The 20915-nt window shown below is 38.3% G+C and overlaps 1 protein-coding gene across 1 annotated transcript in view; it reads left to right on the plus strand.

The window, feature by feature from the left end:
* The first annotated feature begins 618 nt into the window (after positions 1-618).
* MED27 (mediator complex subunit 27) overlaps positions 619-20915 on the plus strand; it is a 43216-nt gene continuing 22919 nt past the window's right edge. Inside the window, exons 1-2 of the mRNA XM_083119803.1 lie at positions 619-897; positions 16386-16530. Of these exons, the coding sequence (XP_082975929.1) occupies positions 707-897; positions 16386-16530 (336 nt within the window). The 5' untranslated portion in view covers positions 619-706. The remainder of the gene's footprint in view (positions 898-16385; positions 16531-20915) is intronic.

Raw genomic sequence — 20915 nt, forward strand, 5'->3', positions numbered from 1 at the left:
GGGAAAGATGGAAGGCCTGTGTTGCTGCAGCCATGAACCTTCGGGTTTAAGAAGGCTAGAGAGTTAGTTAGTTAGTTATTGCAGAAAGGGACCTGAGTCAAATTTTTGAGGTATCGGAGTTAATTTTTTCATCTCCACTGTGTCTAGCAGCATACTGCAGGGGGGTTAACTATTCATTATGTTGAATATTTGAGCCAACAACGGCACATTTCTTTCTTACACTATTAATACTATACGATTTTTCATTGTTTTTCTCAGAATTGTGCAAAAGTGACTCAGGTCCCTTTCTGCAATAAGCCATTCATATATATATATATATATATATATATATATATATATATATATATATATATATATATATATATATATATATATATATGTGTGTGTGTGTGTGTGTGTGTGTGTGTGTGTGTGTGTGTGTGTGTTTCATTCTTGTGAAGAATAACTGCATAGTGAACTAAATACATTTTGTAAAATAACTCAGAAAGATGACTAAAAACGACTAACAGTTGATAGGGTCAGAAAAAAAGAAGAAGAAGAAGAAATGAAATTTCAGAACATGCGCCTCGTACTCGTAAGTGGAGATACAGTAATCTGTGATGTTGAGTTGTTATCAGTAATGTTGAGTTGTTATCAGTAATCTGTGTGTGTGTTAAAGAAAACATTGAATCGGTGAAATAGTGTTAATGTGTTTGTGTATAATATAATGGCAGACGCAGGGAATTTGGAAGCTCTTCAGACAGGTTTAAGTAGCATTAAAGCGTTAAGGTCAAGTGTTGGACAAGTATTCGACATACTTGCAAATGGATTGAGAGCGGATCACGGCGAAGAGGGGAAGGAAGTCAAGTTTCAGATCGAGTTGCAAGAGCTGTTGAGCGTTGTCAATATTCATCTTAGGTATACTATTTCTTAAAAAATATAAATATTCGGTAACACTTTACTATACCGGAGACAGATTTCTTCAAATTTACAGGAGAAAGTACTTACGCAAATCATTTTCTGTGGCGTTGTTGATGTTCGGTAATGTAGTTTTGATCCATTTTAATGCGAATGCATGTGGTTTTCTACGAAAATCTATTTCCGACGCGCTTTTGTTGCTGCCGCCATTTGCTTTCTGCACGAGAGCACAATACGCTCTCGTAGTGTCCGTATATGCTAAATTGAACGAAAGGAGTGCTAATGGAACCTAACCTAACAGGCCTAACCTAACCTAGTAGGCATACCTGGTAACAGTAGTATAAGCCGGAGACGGATTTCTTAAAATTTACAGGAGAAAAGACGAGAAAGTACTTACGGAATTGCGTTCTTGAGGACTTTCTGAAGCCGGGGAAATTGTTTTTTAGAATCCTGCAACGTATTTTGCCTGTAAATAAGGTATTTTTCGTCAATCATGCATCTCCGTTGTACGATAGCTCGTGCCGCCATTACCGTCAACTACGTGAATCAAATGTTCCGTGCGTTCGGTTATGTAACCCCCTCACAGTGTAGCAACCACGCGGAAGTTTGACAAGATAACGTGTGAGCGGGTTTTTTTTTTCCAATTTAAGGTAAGACTAGTTTACATCCTTTTCCTAAGGAATACGTGTCATATATCGTTGGAAAGCTTATTTTATAAGGAATTCAACAACGTAAATCCCAAAGCGAGCAAAAATTTCCTGAAGGAGTAAATCGAGAAAAGCCGATGTTGTCTGGATATGCGCAATTGAACGTACTGAGGAATTTTTTAGATGATGAAGCACATATTTAGGGGTGAAATGAGTGCTAATGGAACCTAACTTAACAGGCCTAACCTAACCTCATAGGCATACCTCGACCCCGTGAATGGATAGTGGGGCTATCGTGAACAGGAAGTGTAAAAAGAAAAAGGTACTTACCCGAAGAGATGCCAGGTGCCGCACCACGATCGCGCACCGCGAACGCAAAGAAGTAATCACCATGCAGATAAGGACGTAAAGTAGAGTCTAGCCTCAATTTTCGCTTAAAAACCTTTTGTGAATAGTTTGTGCGGCATTTATCGGTTCATAAGTTTTGAAACACTGCACATCAGCTGACGATACTGCATATCAGCTGACGATAGACAACGTGAGTCAAAATTTGCCCGCCGAATTAGCAACGACCAATAAATGATTATAATGTTAAAAATAACGCTTTTTTCATGGAAAAAAAAAGTGATCCCCAGCTTGATAAATCTTCCGCTATGCAAATGAGGAAAGTAGCAATGATTTTTAATTGAAAACAAACGAGTTTAATGTGTCTCCGGCTTATACTACTGTTACTACCGGCATACCTCGTCCCCGTGATGGTTCGTGGGGCTATCATGAATTTTTGGGCTAACGTCAATGGTTTTTGGGGCTACCCGTGGATGGTTTGTGGGAAATAAGGAACAACAGTAAGTACTCGTTAATGAAAGAAATAGACATTATTTTCGTTAGAAATTCATTGTTTCACCTAAAGAAATGTTCCACAATGCAGGATAGTACGTTAGCAAAAATTGCGAAATAAATCATTGATAGGTGTCTCTGGTATAGTAAAGTAGTACCAAATATTAACTTAAAATTAACGGAGCGAATTGACAATATAGAGAAAGTTTCCAATTTTGTTAATTTTCGGTATACTAACTAATTTTGGCCTCCCTAATCACGAATCTGTTGTAAAAATCTGGGGTCACGTCTGGAAATTTGAAGAAAAAAAATCATATGCGTAGTTTTACGAACGAATAATTTAATCTCCTGTCATTGTTTCCGACCACGCCGTTGTTTTACAAGACAATGATTTATGATGTTCAATTCTAGTACGAACCCTATTTTTTCGATGAATTTAGGGGTGAAATGAGTGCTAATGGAACCTAACCTAACCTCGTGTGAATGGTTCGTGGGGCTATCGTGGCTCATTTTTGGGGCTAACGCCAATGGTTTGAGGGGTTACCCATGGATGTTTTTTGGGGCTAACGAACAATGTTTCATCAAAATGTACAATTTCCAGACGTGAACCCCAGTTTTTTACAGCAGATTCGTGATCAGGAGGCCAAAATTAGTTAGTATACCGAAAATTAACAAAATTGGAGACTTTCTCTATATTGTCAATTCTTATCAAATTAACTTTGCGGATTTGTGTGTTTCACAAAGCCTGAAATGTATATCACAATGCGAGGTATTTAGCCTCGAATTGTGACTTATGAATGCGTCAGATTCCTGGTATCGTGAACGATTTTTTTAAAACAAAATATCGTTGGGTAAATTTCTTATCTCCGGACAACGGATTTCTTCAAATTTACAGGAGAAATTACTTACCGAATGCAGTTTCTTTATAGTTGTGGAAGTTCGGGGAAGTGTTTTTCGCATCATTCATTGAATCTTGCCGTTAATTCATCTATTTTTTGATATAAATGTGTGTCCGAAGCAAGAAAGCTCTTGAATCCATTTACTTCCAGGTGGATGTAGCCTGTGTGTGATGACGTAATCCCGGTCAATCCCATGTCAGTGTTTCCAAACATGTTTTTGTAACTGAAGAAGGTACGTTTCCAGAAATGGGTTGTGGGGCTATGCGAGAATGGTGTGTGGGGCTACACATATTTTTCTCTAAACCTACTTTTAACTATTGTAACCTAAACATGACCCTACCTAAGCTAACCTTACCGGAAATGGTTCGTGGGGCTATGTATGAATGGTTTGTGGGGCTACGTAGGTATTTTTGGGTGCAGTGGTGTGGAAACACTGCATACCGAGTACAGTAGTTAAACTGTTACCGCCATTTACCGAAGGCAAAAAGAAACTAAGAAAACTTACTTGATATGTCACAAATAGAGCTTATTTCCTTGAAATAAGCGAAATGCCACCTTCAGCAATATTTCTCAATGCAGAATATGTAAGTACGAATATTGAAATAAAATGAACTGGCAAATTTCAGCCGTTGTCCGGAGATAAGAAATTTACCTTTATCTGCTTCGCGGAACATTCTTTAAGGTGTATTGATGTTTTTTTCATCAAGGTAATTGCAATTTTTCACATTACAAGTACTTCTTTCTCGTAGTCTTTTCACTTGCCTGAGACACAATATGGCTCGTACACCTTCCCACATAATCGCGCGTCGTGCTTGTGTTTTGTCGATTTTCATTCGTTATGCAGTGTTTTATTCAACCTTCAGACCCCAAGAAATACCCTTGAACAAAGCACATCTGGTCCTTTTTTTCTTATCTTTTTCTTTTTTCAAAGAAAATTTAAATGTTTTGTGGCCCTATCTGTGAATGGTTTTTGGGGGCTATCTGTCCCGGAATCGGTTGAAAATTTAAAATTATATTTTTGTTTGAAATTTTTGAGTCCAAATTTCCCATGGATTCCGGTCTCCCCCCCTGGGGTAATTGACCTACTCCGCTCTGGCTCCCCGGCTTTCTCTGGAGTCACCTGCCTCCAAATGAGCCCCAAACTTTCACATTTGAAGAAATCTGTTTCCAGGACACAAAAAACTTACCTAAATTTCACCATGCATCCACGACATCATATTAGTCAATAGGCATATACCCACAGCCCATTCCTTCTAACGAGTAGCTTACATCATTTTGGACATTCCTTTCCTTTCTTCTCCATCTCATGTTCAACTACAGTAAATTAAAAAATCCACTGGATCTTCCACACCCGGTACGAATTTCACCACGCATCCACGACACATCATGTTTCTAACTTTCGCTGCAAACAGACAGTTCTAAACACTAGATACCCAATGAACATGAACAAAACACAATCACAATGCGTGATGATGTACGAAGGTGTACGCACCAAAGGCTATTCTCCGTCGGAGCATGAATTTTCAACAAAGAACATAAATTTCCACTATGATACATTCCCACATCACACAAAACACCTTCCAGATGTTAGACAATGCTACAGGAAGTTATTACGGTAAGTAGTTTCTTCTGTAAAAATGAAGAAATCTGTTTGAACTATAGTAAATTAGTACCATTATTTTTGTCAGACAAAATTTGCTTAAAAATATAATGCCACAGGTGCAACCACAAGTTCTTGTCTGGGAGGGAGGGGGGGGGGACAAGTATCAGGATAAATGTACCAATAAAATTATGCAAGAAGGGGGTAGTAGTGTGTGCTAAAGCATTTGGGTCTCACTACAGAACATTGGTGCTTTTTCCCTCTAAATAGACGACTGCAGAACATTGGCTGACTTTTCCCTCTAAAGAGATGAACAAAATTTATATGCCCTGAAAGTACGTGCCTTCTACTTCCATTTTCCGGTGTTACTTTTCCGATTACTATTATATTATTGTGTGGAAAAAAAAAAACATCCTGGTACTAAAAGCAATGCATGTCTTGATTCATTTCGCGTCCATATTGTTTAAGCACAGTTGCTGTCATTTGTTTTGGGGTCTTCCTCTCCGCACAAGAGTTTTGCTACCTTGTGTTCTGACGTCAGATGAGGAATGTCTATGAGGTTAGGTTAGGTTCCATTAGCATAAATACAATGAAAAATTATTCTTTGGGCTAAGAGAACTAAACCAAGCTAGCCTACAACAAAAATGCTTTTTCCTGGGATGTCAGAACACATGGTTGCTCAAGTGTTGTGTGATAAGTGAGATCCTTTGTTTCCCGGAATTTAGAGTTGATTTGTCGCTCCGGATTCCACCCACACGCACAGTTTCTTTCATTATTTCAGACGAGGAATGCTTACAAGGTTAAGTTAGGCCTGTTAGGTTGGTTTCCAATTCACGATTAAAATTAACCGATATACCATCTGGTGGGATTTTCAGGAAGTACTCTAAGTAGGATACGTTGTGTTGAAGTCGTTTAAAGCATGAGGAATATGCGAGAGAGTAAGGTCTACTGTTCAGTTTTTTTTCTTCTTCTTCTCTGAATCGTTTTATGAGTCAGAACAAATTAAAAAGTATTCATGTGTTTCCACCCCGTGGAATCAACAAAATGAAATTTGTTAATAAATCAGGGAAAACGTAATTGACAGAAGATTTGTATGGGGGATATAACACTGTAATTCGGCAAGGAAATTACGAAGAATGCACGAGTCTGCTTACTTTAGTTTTCGAGAGATTAGCATGGAAGTAATGTTTTAAATTGTACTTTATAAATAAAGTTTTTTTGTTGTTTTTTTCGAAAAATCATGAAGCGTCTTACCCAATGCGTCCATGTATTACGCAGTGATCAGAACGCTACATTTTATAAGTAGCTTCGCTACAACTACAGCTACTCTTCCAAAATGTAGCTATGCTACAGCTACAGCTACATTTACCAAAAAGTAGGTCGCTACGCTACTCCTGTGCGCTACTCGCTACTTCGCTACTTTTGCGCTACTTCTGTATTAAAAACTTAAAACAACCATATGGCTATTAAAAAGAAGCCCTAGTATGATAGTTGTACTTACTGAAAAATAGATTCTGTTATTTATTACCATGATTCCTTTCTATAATTTTATAGCAGTGTTACTTCAGTTACATATTTTTAATAAAGTGTTTGAGAATAAAGTACCTTTGTAAGTGGCATATCAATTTAAAAAAAACTAGGTCTTACACGTATCCGTGTTGCTCGTATTGTCATATCAAAAATATTTATGTGACATACTTCCTTTTAAAATTAATTGGAAGAATATCACATGTATCGAAATTAACTATAACGTGTTGCGCAAAATGGGAATAAGATAAAAATGTGATATTTAGCCATTTAATCTTCTTAACTTGAACAGAATGTTATTTGGGGGATGGCGGATATTTGCTCGAACCTTGAGGATAGCTGGGGAATGCCTCTAATGGTTGAGAAACAGGTGGAGCAATTCTTTACCTAAGTTTTTCTGTTGGAAATGCTTCCCCGACAACACATTGAAAATTGTAATTGTCACATTGTATTTAAAGGGCCCCAGGTGCGATACCCAGCGGAGGGTACATGGTGGTTCGTATCAGTCTCGATCAGCTGATCTGTGCATAAAGTGGACTCAAAACAAATACTAGGAAAGATGCCTAGTTGGGAAGATTGGAACCTCCTGCTCCCCCATTCCCCACTCTCCTCATCATTCATCATTCTTCCTCATTTTCACAATTAGTCAAATGTGGCAGAAAACGGCCATAGATAAGAAAATAACTAAATAAACAATGCATGCTCATTGCCATGATTAGAAAAAGTTACAGAAAAGGGACGCAAAAGTAGGAAAAACACATAAATTTGAAAACTGTGTATTAACAAATAAAATTGTCATTTCTGCAGGAAAGTCAATAACTTGTACGTTCTTTTTACAATTCGATAAAATATATTGAGGAAACTGATGTGTAAACCCGAGTGTTCTAAACATATTGCTATTTTAAAATTTGCGAACAAACATTATGACCAAAATAATTGTAATTCCAAAAACACTATCGTTCTTGTAACAATAATTTCTTGCCGGTGTGATCCTATACGCTGACAATGATCAATGCTGTTAACGTACTGAACCATTGATTGCTGGCACTACTGCTTTGTCAGATTAGTAGGAAATGGATCTCTCGTTTTTGCACTCTAGGTTGAGTTTTACACAGTAATTATCGATATTTTGCTGTCTGTTACGCCATCGATATCCACAGGATTTGTTCCAGGGGTGGCGCAAATGGGGCAATTTTTCCTGGCGGTGTAGCAAATGAGGCATGATTCTCCCCAAAATAGCGATGCAGATAAAAGAAATGACTATTAGCTGGAAAATATTCATGTATGCCAGTTAGTTATCTGGATATTAGAATTATTCAGATGCTAATGAAATAAATTACGCAGATATCTATAATCTGCGTTATAAAGATATTTATAATCTAGATTATCTGTATTTGCATGTAATGGACTTTGTTTTTTTGAGTCTCTTGCAAAAGTAAGCAATATTGTCGTTTATTTTTGACGCCGTTGCCACTTTCCAAAATTACCTCAGAATGCTGAGAAAAAATGTAGCTGTAGCGAAATTTTCGCTACAACTACAGGAATTTTGTACCTTCGCTACCGCTACAACTACAATTTAAAAAATGTAGCGCTGCTACAGCTACCGCTACAAATTTTGTAGCTAGCTACAGTAGCGTCGCTACAAGTAGCTCGCTACTTCCAACCACTGGTATTACGTATATGTGAAATTTGGAACAGATACAAGTCGATTAAGAGAGAAAATAAAAAAATAGTTTGAGAATGAATTATTGTCAAATGTAACCAGAAAAAAAAAGTGGACATGCTAATGTTACTGTTCCATTCAGTACGATGTCCTTTTTCAGTAAGTATAGCCTGGACATGAAATCGTGAATATTATTATTAAACCAGCCTTTCTCTTTCGAGAAAGAACTGCAACGATATGTTCACAATTTTCTCCTGTCCTAGCTTTTCAAGTACAGGTCAATTTCAATTCCTTTATTTTCAAATAATTTCCGAGAACCCCAGTTACTACATGACGTGCAGATACAGCACTGCTTTGGACAACCAGTGCGTATACATAGTTTCGTCTGCATTTTTCGTGTTATTTTTGCCTATCATAATTAAATGGTTCATTCTCAGTACAGCTTCACGTTTGTTAGAGTACCTGGAATTCACATTTCATTCACAATATTTAAAAATAATGAGTAATTTAAACGTTTTCTACCATACCAGTCATTACAACACGTTGCTATTTTGTACTACTGCTGAATGTAACCAAAGATTTATCCTACGTAGAGCGGCCATATTGGAAGTGACACTAGCGCTCAGGTGGGAATTTTAATCGCTTAGAGTGGCCATATTGGAAGTGACACTAGCGCTCAGGTGGTAATTTTAATCGCGAATAGCATTGAAAAATGTTTTTCCTGCTACTAAAAGCTATGCATTTCCTCTATTCGTTCGCATCCATATTGTTTACGCACAGTTTCTTTCATTCTTTCGACGACGAATGCCTACAAGGTTAGGTTAGGTTTCATTAGCATAAATACAATGACAAATTATTATTCAAGCTAAGAGAAGTAAACCTAGCCATCTAACAACGTAGGCATTTTTTGCTTTCACTAGATTTGTGCAGGAATGTATGCCACCATGTCACTTTTCCAAGAGCGCCCAACCTGGATACATATTTCTCGTGTTTTTTTTTAAAGAAAAAAAAATTCCGCACCTTCAAACTTCCTTTTCCCGATTACTAACTATAAATCATTAAAAAAAAAATTATGAACCACGTTCCTCCTAAGCAGCCCATATTCTGCAGTCTTACCCAAGCACAAACTGTATTTTTGAATGGCAGAAAATGAATGATAAATGCATTCCGAAGATACATGTGTAACTTTCATATACAACATATGTTTTACATGGAACGAGTTTACAATACTACACGTGACCCCCAAATATTATCTGCAGATTCGTGATCAGGAGCAGGGGTGCCCACAGGGGAGTTTCATGATGCTTTTGCATCGTGGAAATTTTGGGGGGGACAACATTTTATACCAACTCTATATATCTTCACACAAAAATGGGGGATCGTATCGTTTGATTTACTTGTTATTGATTCTTAGTTTTGGTTATTATGTTTAGTTTTCTACCTACCTGTGGGTGATCGCGGTGATAGGATTGAAATGAAACACCACCTCTTATGCCTTTAGAATTGGTTTGGATGGTGGGGGGCATGGTATTGCATTAATACAAGGTTAGTCGAGCAGACAAACTATGCAGAATAAGGTTGACTAACAATGGCAGTGAGCCTAAAGTATCTAAACATACATTGCTTAAATATGTCTGTATAATACAGTGATGCAACCACAGGGGGCACAATGATCAATTACCCCCTTCAATGTCAAATTTTATGCAAATGAAAATACATTTTGTAAAATTTCCTTGATTGCTTCGCTCGCATTATTGGCTTTTCTCGTTTTCGTCAAGTTCAGAGCTGTAGGTAGGGGCGGCGGGAGTCGGCCATGGGCACCGAATGATTTTAAAAAAAGTTGTGAAAGAGAGAATGCCATGGCATCCACTGAAATTATTTGCACCCTATTAAATCAATATTGTTTTCACTTGCAAAAATGTGCTCGCATTCTACTTGTTTTCTGTAATTTAATGTATTTAAATAATACCGTGCGTTCATTTCGATCTTCAGCCGAGAGATTGGGAGAAGCGTGGCGGGCTGTGCTGACGGAGATGCCGACATTTGCAGCCTGTAATGCCCGCTTATTTTTATGGACATATGCAGACATTTATATAAATATTGCAAAACGAGCACTAACCTGTGTTATAAGAGTACGGTTCTAATTTTAGTAGCTTAGTGGCTGTATGTGCTGATGATTTTGACATGCCCATCTCCTGTGAAACACGGCATAGAGGTTTGCTTGGAGAACGTTCTAACGCTGCACCAATTTCATCGAGTTTTTTTGGTTAGAATCCATTGTTTTTGCTTAGGTGTTTTAACATTTAACGATCCAGTTTCTCGTAATTTAAGGACAAGATGTCTAACCGTATCTCTATGTGAAGGTGAAACGCCTGGGAATTTCTGTACAAATTGCCTACACACGTCTCAACACAAGTCTGTTTTCACGTAAGTGTCATACATAAAAATTCTTTGTTCTTACGTGAACCTTGTGGCTGTCATTCCAATCGTCACACACACTGCAATAACACAAACAAGTAACAGCAAGTAACCAAGAATAACACTCTTGCGCACAGTACGAAATTAACATGCTCTTTGTTTACATCTGCTCGCCACTATATTCACAGCTCTGTCTTCATCTAGTCGCGAAGGAACAAAAAACTCGGACTCGGAGATTTCGGATTGCAAGGAAGCTCACGAACACCATTGACTTTTAACAGTTTCATCTGCAGCGTAATCTTGATACAGTGTTGCACTTTCGAAACCTCCAAACGATCCCCATCGACACAAAACTCTTTCAAGGATATAAACTTAAGCAGGACGTTACTGGTCAAAACTATGATTAAAATCTTTTATTATCTGTAGCTCTTAACATCGTTTCTAAAGCACATTTATTTGTGTATATAAGGGCAGAACTTGGATATATTACAGAAGAACTTTTGCGTGTTATAACACAGGTTAGTGCTTGTTTTGCAATATTTATATAAATGTCTGCATATGTCCATAAAAATAAGCAGGCATTACAGGCCGCAAATGTCGGCATCTCAGTCAGCGCCACCCGCCACGCTTCTCCCGATCTCTCGGCTGAAGATCGAAATGAACGCATGGTATATGTTGTATATTTGTATTGAATTCGTACACAATTTGGTGTTGGCTTGTTGCATATGTATTTTCTATTTTATGTCACTCTATGTTGCATATGTGTAAAACAGCATGAGTTTACAATAACGGGACCACTCTCCAATTTCTATATAATTTTGCCTACTTACTAATTTCAGTGATGTATGATGTATCTGTAGTTCATATTTGGCGGTCACTTGTTAAAATTGTACATTTACGTGTGGAACTTGTAAAATAAGCTTGCGATTTAACACTGTGATTGTCCATACATAGCATTTCGGAACCATCTTTATTTCGCAATTCGTTAATGGTCTTCCTTTACGGACAACAATCTTGCTGACAATGCACGATTGCTCATTATTTACGTGTTTCCAATACTGAAAGAATGAAATTTTAACACCAAATTATAACTATGTTTGCCTAACCTAACCTAACCTAACCATGAATCATTTGTGCTGCTTTGCGTGAATGGTGTGTTCGGCACCGTAAAAAAATCTCAGTTCCGTAGCGCTGGAGGGACAAATTATAACTACAAAATTGTGATCAAGTGTCCTAAAGTATTGAATATGCGAAATGTGAATGAATAGCACATATTATTAATATGTATCCAACTCAAATTTACTAAGAAAAATTTACGAAAGAAAGAACTTTATTTTCTACTTGAAAGTTGCCATTTTCCTCACACCACACAGATTAATAACTTCTGCCATTCTTTCATGAAGTTTCCATCATTGTATATGGAGAACGATCGTGGTAATTAAAAAGCTTATTTTGCAACTTCTACACGTGAAATGACAATTTCAACACGTTACGCCCACATGTTAACATCGGATACTTCATCAGGACTACGTATTTTGTGAGTATCAGAAGTGGGATAGAAATTACATTTCTTTTTTTCAGTATTAGAAACAAAATCTTCCGGTAAATAATGAGCAATCGTGCATTTTCGGTTGCGATCATGGACCCCCTTTTCTTTTGAATTTCTACACGTGACCCCCAAATATTAACTGCAGATTCGTGATTAGTAGCCCAAAATCATTGAGTATGTGAAATATGAATGAAATGGGGGAATGGCCCGGTATTGTAAAATCCTACTTAATAGCGTAACATTACTATAAGCATCAAACCTAGAGTATAGCACAGATATTTCTGCCGTGCGATGCGCGACACAACTCAAGAAGCAGTGTTGCTAATGGAGCAGATAGAAAAATCGCTACAGTGCGCCGATGCACAGCTGTTACGTACAACAAGAAAATTAGAGAATTAAGGTCTATCTAACGTTGAATTTTAAACGTCATGCATTATACCATTACTAGGATTAATATGTACTAACAAGTGGCTTTGTATGTAGCTACATACATATGGACTAAAAATTTGCAAAATATGAACTAACACATAAGTAAAATTACCAAAAATGCTGCAAAGAAGACTTCTTCATTCGATTCCTTATTTGAGTGACTTCAAACAAAAAAAAAATAAAAAAAAAATATTGTTTTCCATTGCATTATTGCACTGGTGGCTTTCTAACTGCTCATTCCCAAAACTCATCATATACACTGGTACGGAACTGCAACGACAGATAATAACATGCCAACGTGTTAAACCGCGACAATTGGACCACAACACTCCACCTCAAGCAGTATTATTATTTCCTCTCTGTGATCGGCGACATCCGGTTGCCTTTGTTGTACATTTACAAACGATGCCGGCTTCCAAAACAATAACAACATATTCTGCCACTAGACGATAAGCTGTGCGGCTATTTCTTTTGCTATGAACCAGGGCCGGCGCTAGTCATTTTGCCTCCCTGGGCAGATGCCGCTGCATTTCGACCCCCCCCCCCTTTCATTACGCAGGAACGGGAAATTGAAAATCAATATATTCCTAAGTAAAACATCAAAATATAAAATAAATAATGAGACTTCTTATGCTATTTCAATACTATTAAGCGCAAAAGAATATCTCGCTCGACCACAGTTTTCAATAGGCTTATTTTTTTCTTCCCTTCAAATTTTGCCGCGCTGGGGGGTTGCACGGTTTGCCCTCCCCTTCCGCCGGCCCTGCTATGAACTTTGTCACCCATCAAAGCATGGCAATTTTAACACAGAAAACAATATGCATCGCATTAAGCAGCAAAAATTACAGCCTCCTCTATGCCATTTCTACAAGAACACGTGCCGGAGCCAAGAGTTGAAATGCTGTTGGAGCCACATAATTTATTTATTTTGAACAATTCCAATATTATGAAATATGAACAATTTGTGAATTAAACCTGTTGAAATATGTAAAATTAAGTATATTTTCCTTAAATATGTAAAAGTAAGTATTTATTAAAGTTAGAAATATGGAAAAATATTGACAATAAAATGTACCTTAAATCACTACAAACATTACTATTCACAAAGATATCACAAAATTTCAGCGATATTTCGTCAAACTAAAAGTATGTGTTTACCTATAAATCCTAGCCCTGATTATAACCAGTAGATAACATTGAACACAGCTATGGGTTCGGTAAATTGTCTACAGTTTAGAAGCACTCGCACACAACGTCAAACCGGTCAAATACTTAGTATAAAATAAAAATATGGTGCTTCCAATCCAACAAAACTCACCGTCACTTTACCGGCATTTCCCCTTCCGTGACAGAAATAGTGCTTCATTATTACAGTTGGCAATACTAGTTACTAGCTAGCCAATGAACATGCACTGCATAAAAGAAGCAACCACTACGCCGTGCTATATTGCCACATTACCATCCCTGCCGAACGGTGTGAACCGCGAGCTGGAGCGCTATTCAATTGTTTTCAATGATGTTTGCGCGAGTGTGTTCAGGAATGGAATGACAATATGGCAACAATAGCGAAGGTTGGCGAGCAGGGTAGAACACGTGATGCTAAGAGAGATGGAGACGAAACGAAAATTGGTATCTACGCAATGGCAACGATATGTGTGTTGTACTCTAACAGGCCTAACTTAAGATTACTATCAACATCAAACACAACACTCCTAACTTAACAACGTAAAATTAACGATACCTTCATATCGCACCACATTTCTTACAAAATAAATCATTCACATATGAAAGAGAATCAGTGTAACAATATTACGTACATACCTTAAGGTGAAGTCATGCCGTCCATCCAAACCAGACCTCTTGTAATTTTTTCAATGTACAGGTTGGCCCATATATGGTGTTTGACTTACTAGTATTTCAAATTCTGGACAAGAAAGTTTCGAGATGGCAACACTGTGTAGCCTGAACGCTCGCTTGACTTAGGAACCGTTAGTGCATGCCAGACAGGATGGCAGAACGGTTGTCTCTGGAACAGCACGTGCATTATGTGCGTTTGTATTCTGCAACATGGCAGTTTCGCAGAGGTGTGGCGGAGGATGGCAGTCGAGTTTGGAGGTAACAGCCCCTCTGTGCTAAGAATCGCAAGAATAAACAATAAATTTGCCGCCAGTGGTAGTGTTTTGCATGCGAAGGGAGCGAGTAGGCCCCAGAGTGCACATAACGATGATAACGCAGCTCGTGTTTTGGATGCCGTTAACTTGTCCCCTGGGAAGCTGAAATCACAAAGGCTTATGTCCAGACAGTTGAACATTTCACGCACAACACTGCAGCGAATAATGAAGGACCTGAAGTTAAAGCCATATCATCCTCATTTGATAAATGCTCTTAACGACGATGATCCGGATAGGCGCATGGAGTTTGCAGAAAAGTGGCTGGGAATGCAGGTTTGGACAAACACATCATTTGGACAGATGAGTCCAAATTTCATGTTTTGGTAAGTGTGAACCGACACAATTATGTGTACTGGGGGCAAGAAAACCCTAATGTAACCATCAGTATTCATGACAGAAGTCCTGGTGTCGTGGTATGGGCGGTTTCTCTTATGATGGATTGATTAGCCCATTCTTTTTCGATGATACCGTTACTGGAGAAAGTTACCTTAAATTGCTTAAATTAATGACCTGTGGTGGCAGCAAGATGGAGCACCGCCACACTATGCCATACCATTGCGAGAGTGGCTAAACGAAACATTCCCGCAATGCTGGATCAGTCAACATGAGTCTGTGGAGTGGCCAGCTCTTTCTCCCGATTTGTCACAACCGGACTTTTTTTTATGGGGTCTTTTAAAAGACAAAGTGTATCAACATCACATACGCAATTTGGCTGAGCTACGAGCAGCTATCACAGAAGAGTTCCACAGGATGCCAGTATGGTTCTGTGAAGCTTCTTGTGACAATGTTGCTCTTCGTCTCCAGCATGTATCGATTTGAATGATGGCCCACGGCATGGAGAGATTAATGTGTTTAGTTTATGTTCCATTATGTTGTCTGTGAAACATCATGGCCACCCTGTACATAATTTTTTAGAAGATTAGATGCATACATGAACTACGCTACAAATGAAAAACTGGCTTGTTAGAAAAATAATAGATTAGATACATACATGGACTACACTACAAATGAAAAACTGGCTTGGTAGAATTATCAATAAAACACTGGTGTTATCTGGGGGGAGGGGTAGAAAGTGAATTTGAATGTAATATGTGACTATTGTTTTCATGTAACAGAAATAAGGGAACCTTAAAAATAATATCCAAATTAACTCATACAGTACTCTTTTTGGCAGCATAGTTGTAGAATACTAGACAAATTATCACCATAGTTATCACTTATCATGTAAGCTATTGGGAATCCAATAGCCACTGACATTAAACAAGAGTTCCTCTTTCTATAAGGTTCTCTCCTCAAGCAATTTCCGGTTTGAATTGTAACATTATTGACTGAGCTACTTGTAACCAGGATGAGTTTAATTTTTTCCCAAAGAAATAATTACATGGATTCACAATGAGACAAACATACCCACACCCACCCATTGTATGCTCCATAAATCAAAATTTTATTTTGAAAGTGACACTATCGGTTGAATTTCTATGATTAAAAAAAATTGCAATCACATAGAAAACCTTGCAGGACCCCTAAACCTCAATCCCCCCCAAATATCTTGAGGTAGGTGCTACACAACTGCTCTAAGTATGGAGATACAGGGGAATTCTGTCCTAGTAATCAAAAGTTACAGAAAGTGTTCTCCATGCCATTATTTTTTAAAAATCTGCATTACTTACACTTTACACTTCTCATTTCAAGTACTGTATTGAAGTGCCACTAAATTTTAATTATGTATACATTGTGTCTTGTTGCAGGGATGTAGAACAGGCGATAAATGGCTTAACACCTCCTCCAGGTGCTTTCAATCTTGGAAACACTACATATCTTAGCCAGGAAACAACTCAGGATAGGCAAGCATTATATCCACAACTGGTAGAGAGTTACAAATGGACTGATAAGGTAAGGATGCACCGGTAAATAATAATTCTTTCAGATTTTTAATGTAAATTGTGTGCCAAATGACTGTTTTCAATAATTCCCGTGTGTGAACATATGTCTAGAATCAGGAACACTAAAATCAGGGAACAGCTACAAGTAGAATCAATTGAAGAGATAATAGAGAGAACAATACTGGGCTGGTATGGCCATGTCATGAGAATGGGAGAAGAAAGAAAACCGAAACAAGGAATGGAAGCGAGACCAGAAGGAAGGAGAGGAAGAGGAAGAACTCGACCTCGGATAGAATGGGAGCAATACCTGTCGGAGATGGTTACTAAAAGAGGAAAAGCACTAATGGAAGTTAAGAGAATGGCACAAGATAGGAAGAGTTTTAGCAGATGGCTGAAGGACCCCGACGTCTAACAGCACGAAGGGGAAGAAGAAGCAGAAGCAGAACATATGTCATTTGAGAAGGAGCAGGGTGTAAACATAAATGTTGTTTGCATAGAAGGAATGTGAGGAAAATATAATTTGTTGCCCTGCAATATGCTGCAGCATGAAACTGTGCAGATTGATGACCATGATCATGCTTAAAAACACATCTTGAAGAAGAGCTGCACACAGATAATTTACTAGGTATAAGGCTGTTATGCGATATCAGCAGGAGTGTTTATTCTGAGCAACCTAGGTAATTGGAGATGGTCCAACTGTATTGCAAAGTGGTTCCCATGGTTCTCTCTCCAATCTATAGACCAGCGGTTCTCAAGCTTTTCTCATAGTACCTTCTAGTCGCAACTAATAGTCTAATGTGCTCCTGCACCATACGTTTTCTCCGAATGATGGGTTTTGGGGAATTTTTTGGGCTGTCTGATTGGGGGACGTTTTGATATGTTGGAGGCTAGAGAAATTCTGCAATAGAGCAAAATGGCATTTGGGCTGCATGTGGGAAGATGGTAAACAAATAAACATTAGTATGGTTAGAAGTATATGAAAAAAAACATTGTTTTATATATCTTTTCTAGAGTTATTGAAAATAAGTATAGAACAAAAATAAGTTTGTAAACAAACTGTTAAGCATAATTTTGGATTGATCGATTGATTTTGACTGATTGATGTGGTGTTTTTAGTCCACTTTATGCACAGTAAGGCTAATCGGGACTGGACCTACAGTTTAAAGTCTGATCCGAACCACTTAGTGCCTCCACCGGGAATTGAACCCGGGACCCTTTGATTACAAGGTGACGATGCTACCACTGCGCCATTGGCGAGGCCTCACAATTTTGGATTTTTTATTGTAAATCCCCAGCATTTATAGTGAGAAGGTTGTGCCTGCATAGCCTGACACAGTTTCTTGATGTCTGGTTGTGTACTTCAAACTTCCAAGCGGAGATTCGGCTTAAAATTTAGTCTATTTCGGTACTTGTTTTTTAGGTACCCCATGGGTGAAAAGTCACTCACCTAAGTATGTAATGGAGAAAGAGATCAAAAACTTTATTGCGCGGTCTGCAATATGAGGAGATTCGTCCACTCTGCAAGCAAAAGTCTGTCAAGGATGTTCTCATCAAACTAGATTTCAGAGTTCCATCACAGGACAGTTCAATAACTTTTACCTTCTTCTTGCATTCTCGCGTATACAGGGTACGAGAGTAGAATTGGAGTGGAAAATACATGAAGAAAAACATCTCTAAAAGTTCTAATTTTAAACATTTTTTTGAAAATTTCCAGAAACAAAAACAAAGTAATGCTTTATGGATCGAACTTATTCAATGAGGCCACCTTCAGCTTCAATCATGGCCTCCAGATGACCACGGAAGCAAGAACAGGTAGATTTTACAACCTCAGGAGACAAATCTTGAAATACCTGGCAGATTCTCTTCCTCAGCTCATCCTTATTGTTATAGGCAGTCTTATTAATGATCCTTTCAACCCTGCCCACTCATAATAGTAAGAGGATTGTAGTCAGGTGAGTTTGGAGGCCACATATCAGGGGTAGCATGGTTAAAAAAGTTATCCTTGAGACAAGGATGTATTTAGGGGTGTCCAGAGTAGGGATGGCCAGATCCGGATCCTGGCAGATCCGAAATCCGGTTGGTTCCGGATCCTAAAATTTTTCGGATCCAGAACTTTCAGATCCGAATCCAGAATTTTCGGATCCGGATCCGTTTTCCCATCCCACATGCGCTTCTTTGGAAAGTAAGAATGTGCTTAACCCCGAAACCACATAAATATGGCATAGGAAGAAACAGGGGGCATATACACCTGTCAAATTTCGAGGGAATTGGAGGGGGACACAGGGGTCAGATGATACCCACGTCAATTTGTCCTCATCTTGACATTTGAGGTGGGTTTTGCCCCCTAAAACATTTTTTTAGCCGAAACAAAAAAAACAAACGTATTTCTTCCTTTGGGCCCCTCTATACACCTGCCACGTTTCATGGAAATCGGAGGGGGACACATAGGTCAAATGCCCACTTAAATTTGTCCTCATATTGACATTTGAGGGGGGGGTTGCCCCCTAAAACACTTTTTTTTAGCCAAAACAAAAAAAAACATGTATTTCTTCATTTGGGCCCGTTTATACACACACCTGCCACGTTTCATGGAAATCGGAGGGGGAGACAGGGGTCAGATCCTCACTTAAATTTGTCCTCATATTGACATTTGAGGGGGTTTTGCCCCCTAAAACACTTTTTTTTAGCCGAAACAAAAAAAAAACACGTATTTCTTCATTTGGGCCCGTTTATACACACACCTGCCAAGTATCATGGAAATCGGAGGGGGACACAGGGGTCAGATCCTCACTTCAATTTGTCCTCATCTTGACATTTGAGGGAGTTTTGCCCCCTAAAACAGTTTTTTAGCTGAAACAAAAAAACACATATTTCTTCCATTGGGCCCCACTATACACCTGCCAAGTTTCATGGAAATCGGAGGGACACAGAGGTCAGATCCTCATTTCAATTTGTCCTCATCTTTACATTTGAGGGGTTTTTGCCCCCTAAAACAGTTTTTTAGCTGAAACCAAAAAAAACACGTATTTCTTCCTTTGGGCCCGTTTATACACACACCTGCCAAGTATCATGGAATTCGGAGGGGGACACAGGGGTCAGATCCTCACTCACTCATTCGTGAAATTAAAAACAGAAATATTGGATATTTTCTATAGTTTAATTAACGTAAAATTTGAAGTATATACAAGTCGTATCTGAACGTTCATTTCTCTAATTATCGATCCAAAACTCTAATTTTGATGTTGGAAATCTCTATTGTTTGTACCTGGATGCTTTACATTTCATGAATTACATCGGGAGTACGCTTGTCACAAGGTAGACTCACATTACTCCAAGAAATGTCTTAACAGGCACGAGGTCGCCCAACGTGAACATTTCTCAACCTCCACGGTGACTAGGCACTAGGCTGCCCGGTGCACCGTAATTACTTCAAAATAACATCCAGTACAAACTACCTTTTTACCTGTAAATCGGACACCAAGGCACTAGCTTGCCCGGCAATCCAATCTCTTACAGCATCCATTTTGGGAGACCTGTCCTCCGGTCCTAGCTGACCGAAGCAAAAACAGCCTCTCCCTTCCAAGTCTCAATTCCAACAGCCGACCTCCCCCACTCTCATCTGGGAGTTTATATACGTTTTGTTGGCATCTGTTGCCAACGGCCCTTCTTTCAAAATTTTTAAGCCCGCCTTTCTTTTGAACGTTCGAAACACGAAGAAAGAACAGAGAGCTACATGGTATTTATACATGCAATAATACGAACCTAAAAATACATAATAAATTGATTTACACTAATCACACATATATATGTTTATACACTTGATTACCCAATTAATTAACATATTAATAAATATTTCAATAAGTAAAAAAAAAAACACTGTTGCCCTGACACGGGGGCAGGGTAACAATATATTATAATCTTTTATTTTAATTTGTAAAACTGTAACTGTAGAACAATTGTATAATTTTTGTATAACATTTCTATCTTGTTATATGTGTTAAAGGTTTCATCCTGGAATGTCTCACATTTATGTGTGTTTTCATTTCCAATACATTCGAATGAATACATATTCATTTCAAAGGCATTTACAAAATCACCTCTGACATTTTATGTTAAACAAGTAAGATTATTTTTGTGCACGAGTGTGTTAGCCGATGCGTAGCAAAGTATTTTAGGAACAACACTTGAAAAAAATTCTTGTAGGACTAACTAATGAAAAATTTATTTGTAATCGAAGATCATAATACCTTTTAAGGTGTGGTAATATTATAATGGGATTGAGATACGAAACTCTCGGATCCAGATCCGAAACTTTCGGACCCGGATCCGAAATTTTTGGATCCGGAACTCTCAGATCCGAAACTTTCATCCCTAGTCCAGAGGATCCAGACCCCC

Source organism: Lepisma saccharinum, chromosome 3 (genome assembly GCF_977018435.1).
Source record: "Lepisma saccharinum chromosome 3, izLepSacc3.1, whole genome shotgun sequence".
Classification (NCBI taxonomy): domain Eukaryota; kingdom Metazoa; phylum Arthropoda; class Insecta; order Zygentoma; family Lepismatidae; genus Lepisma; species Lepisma saccharinum.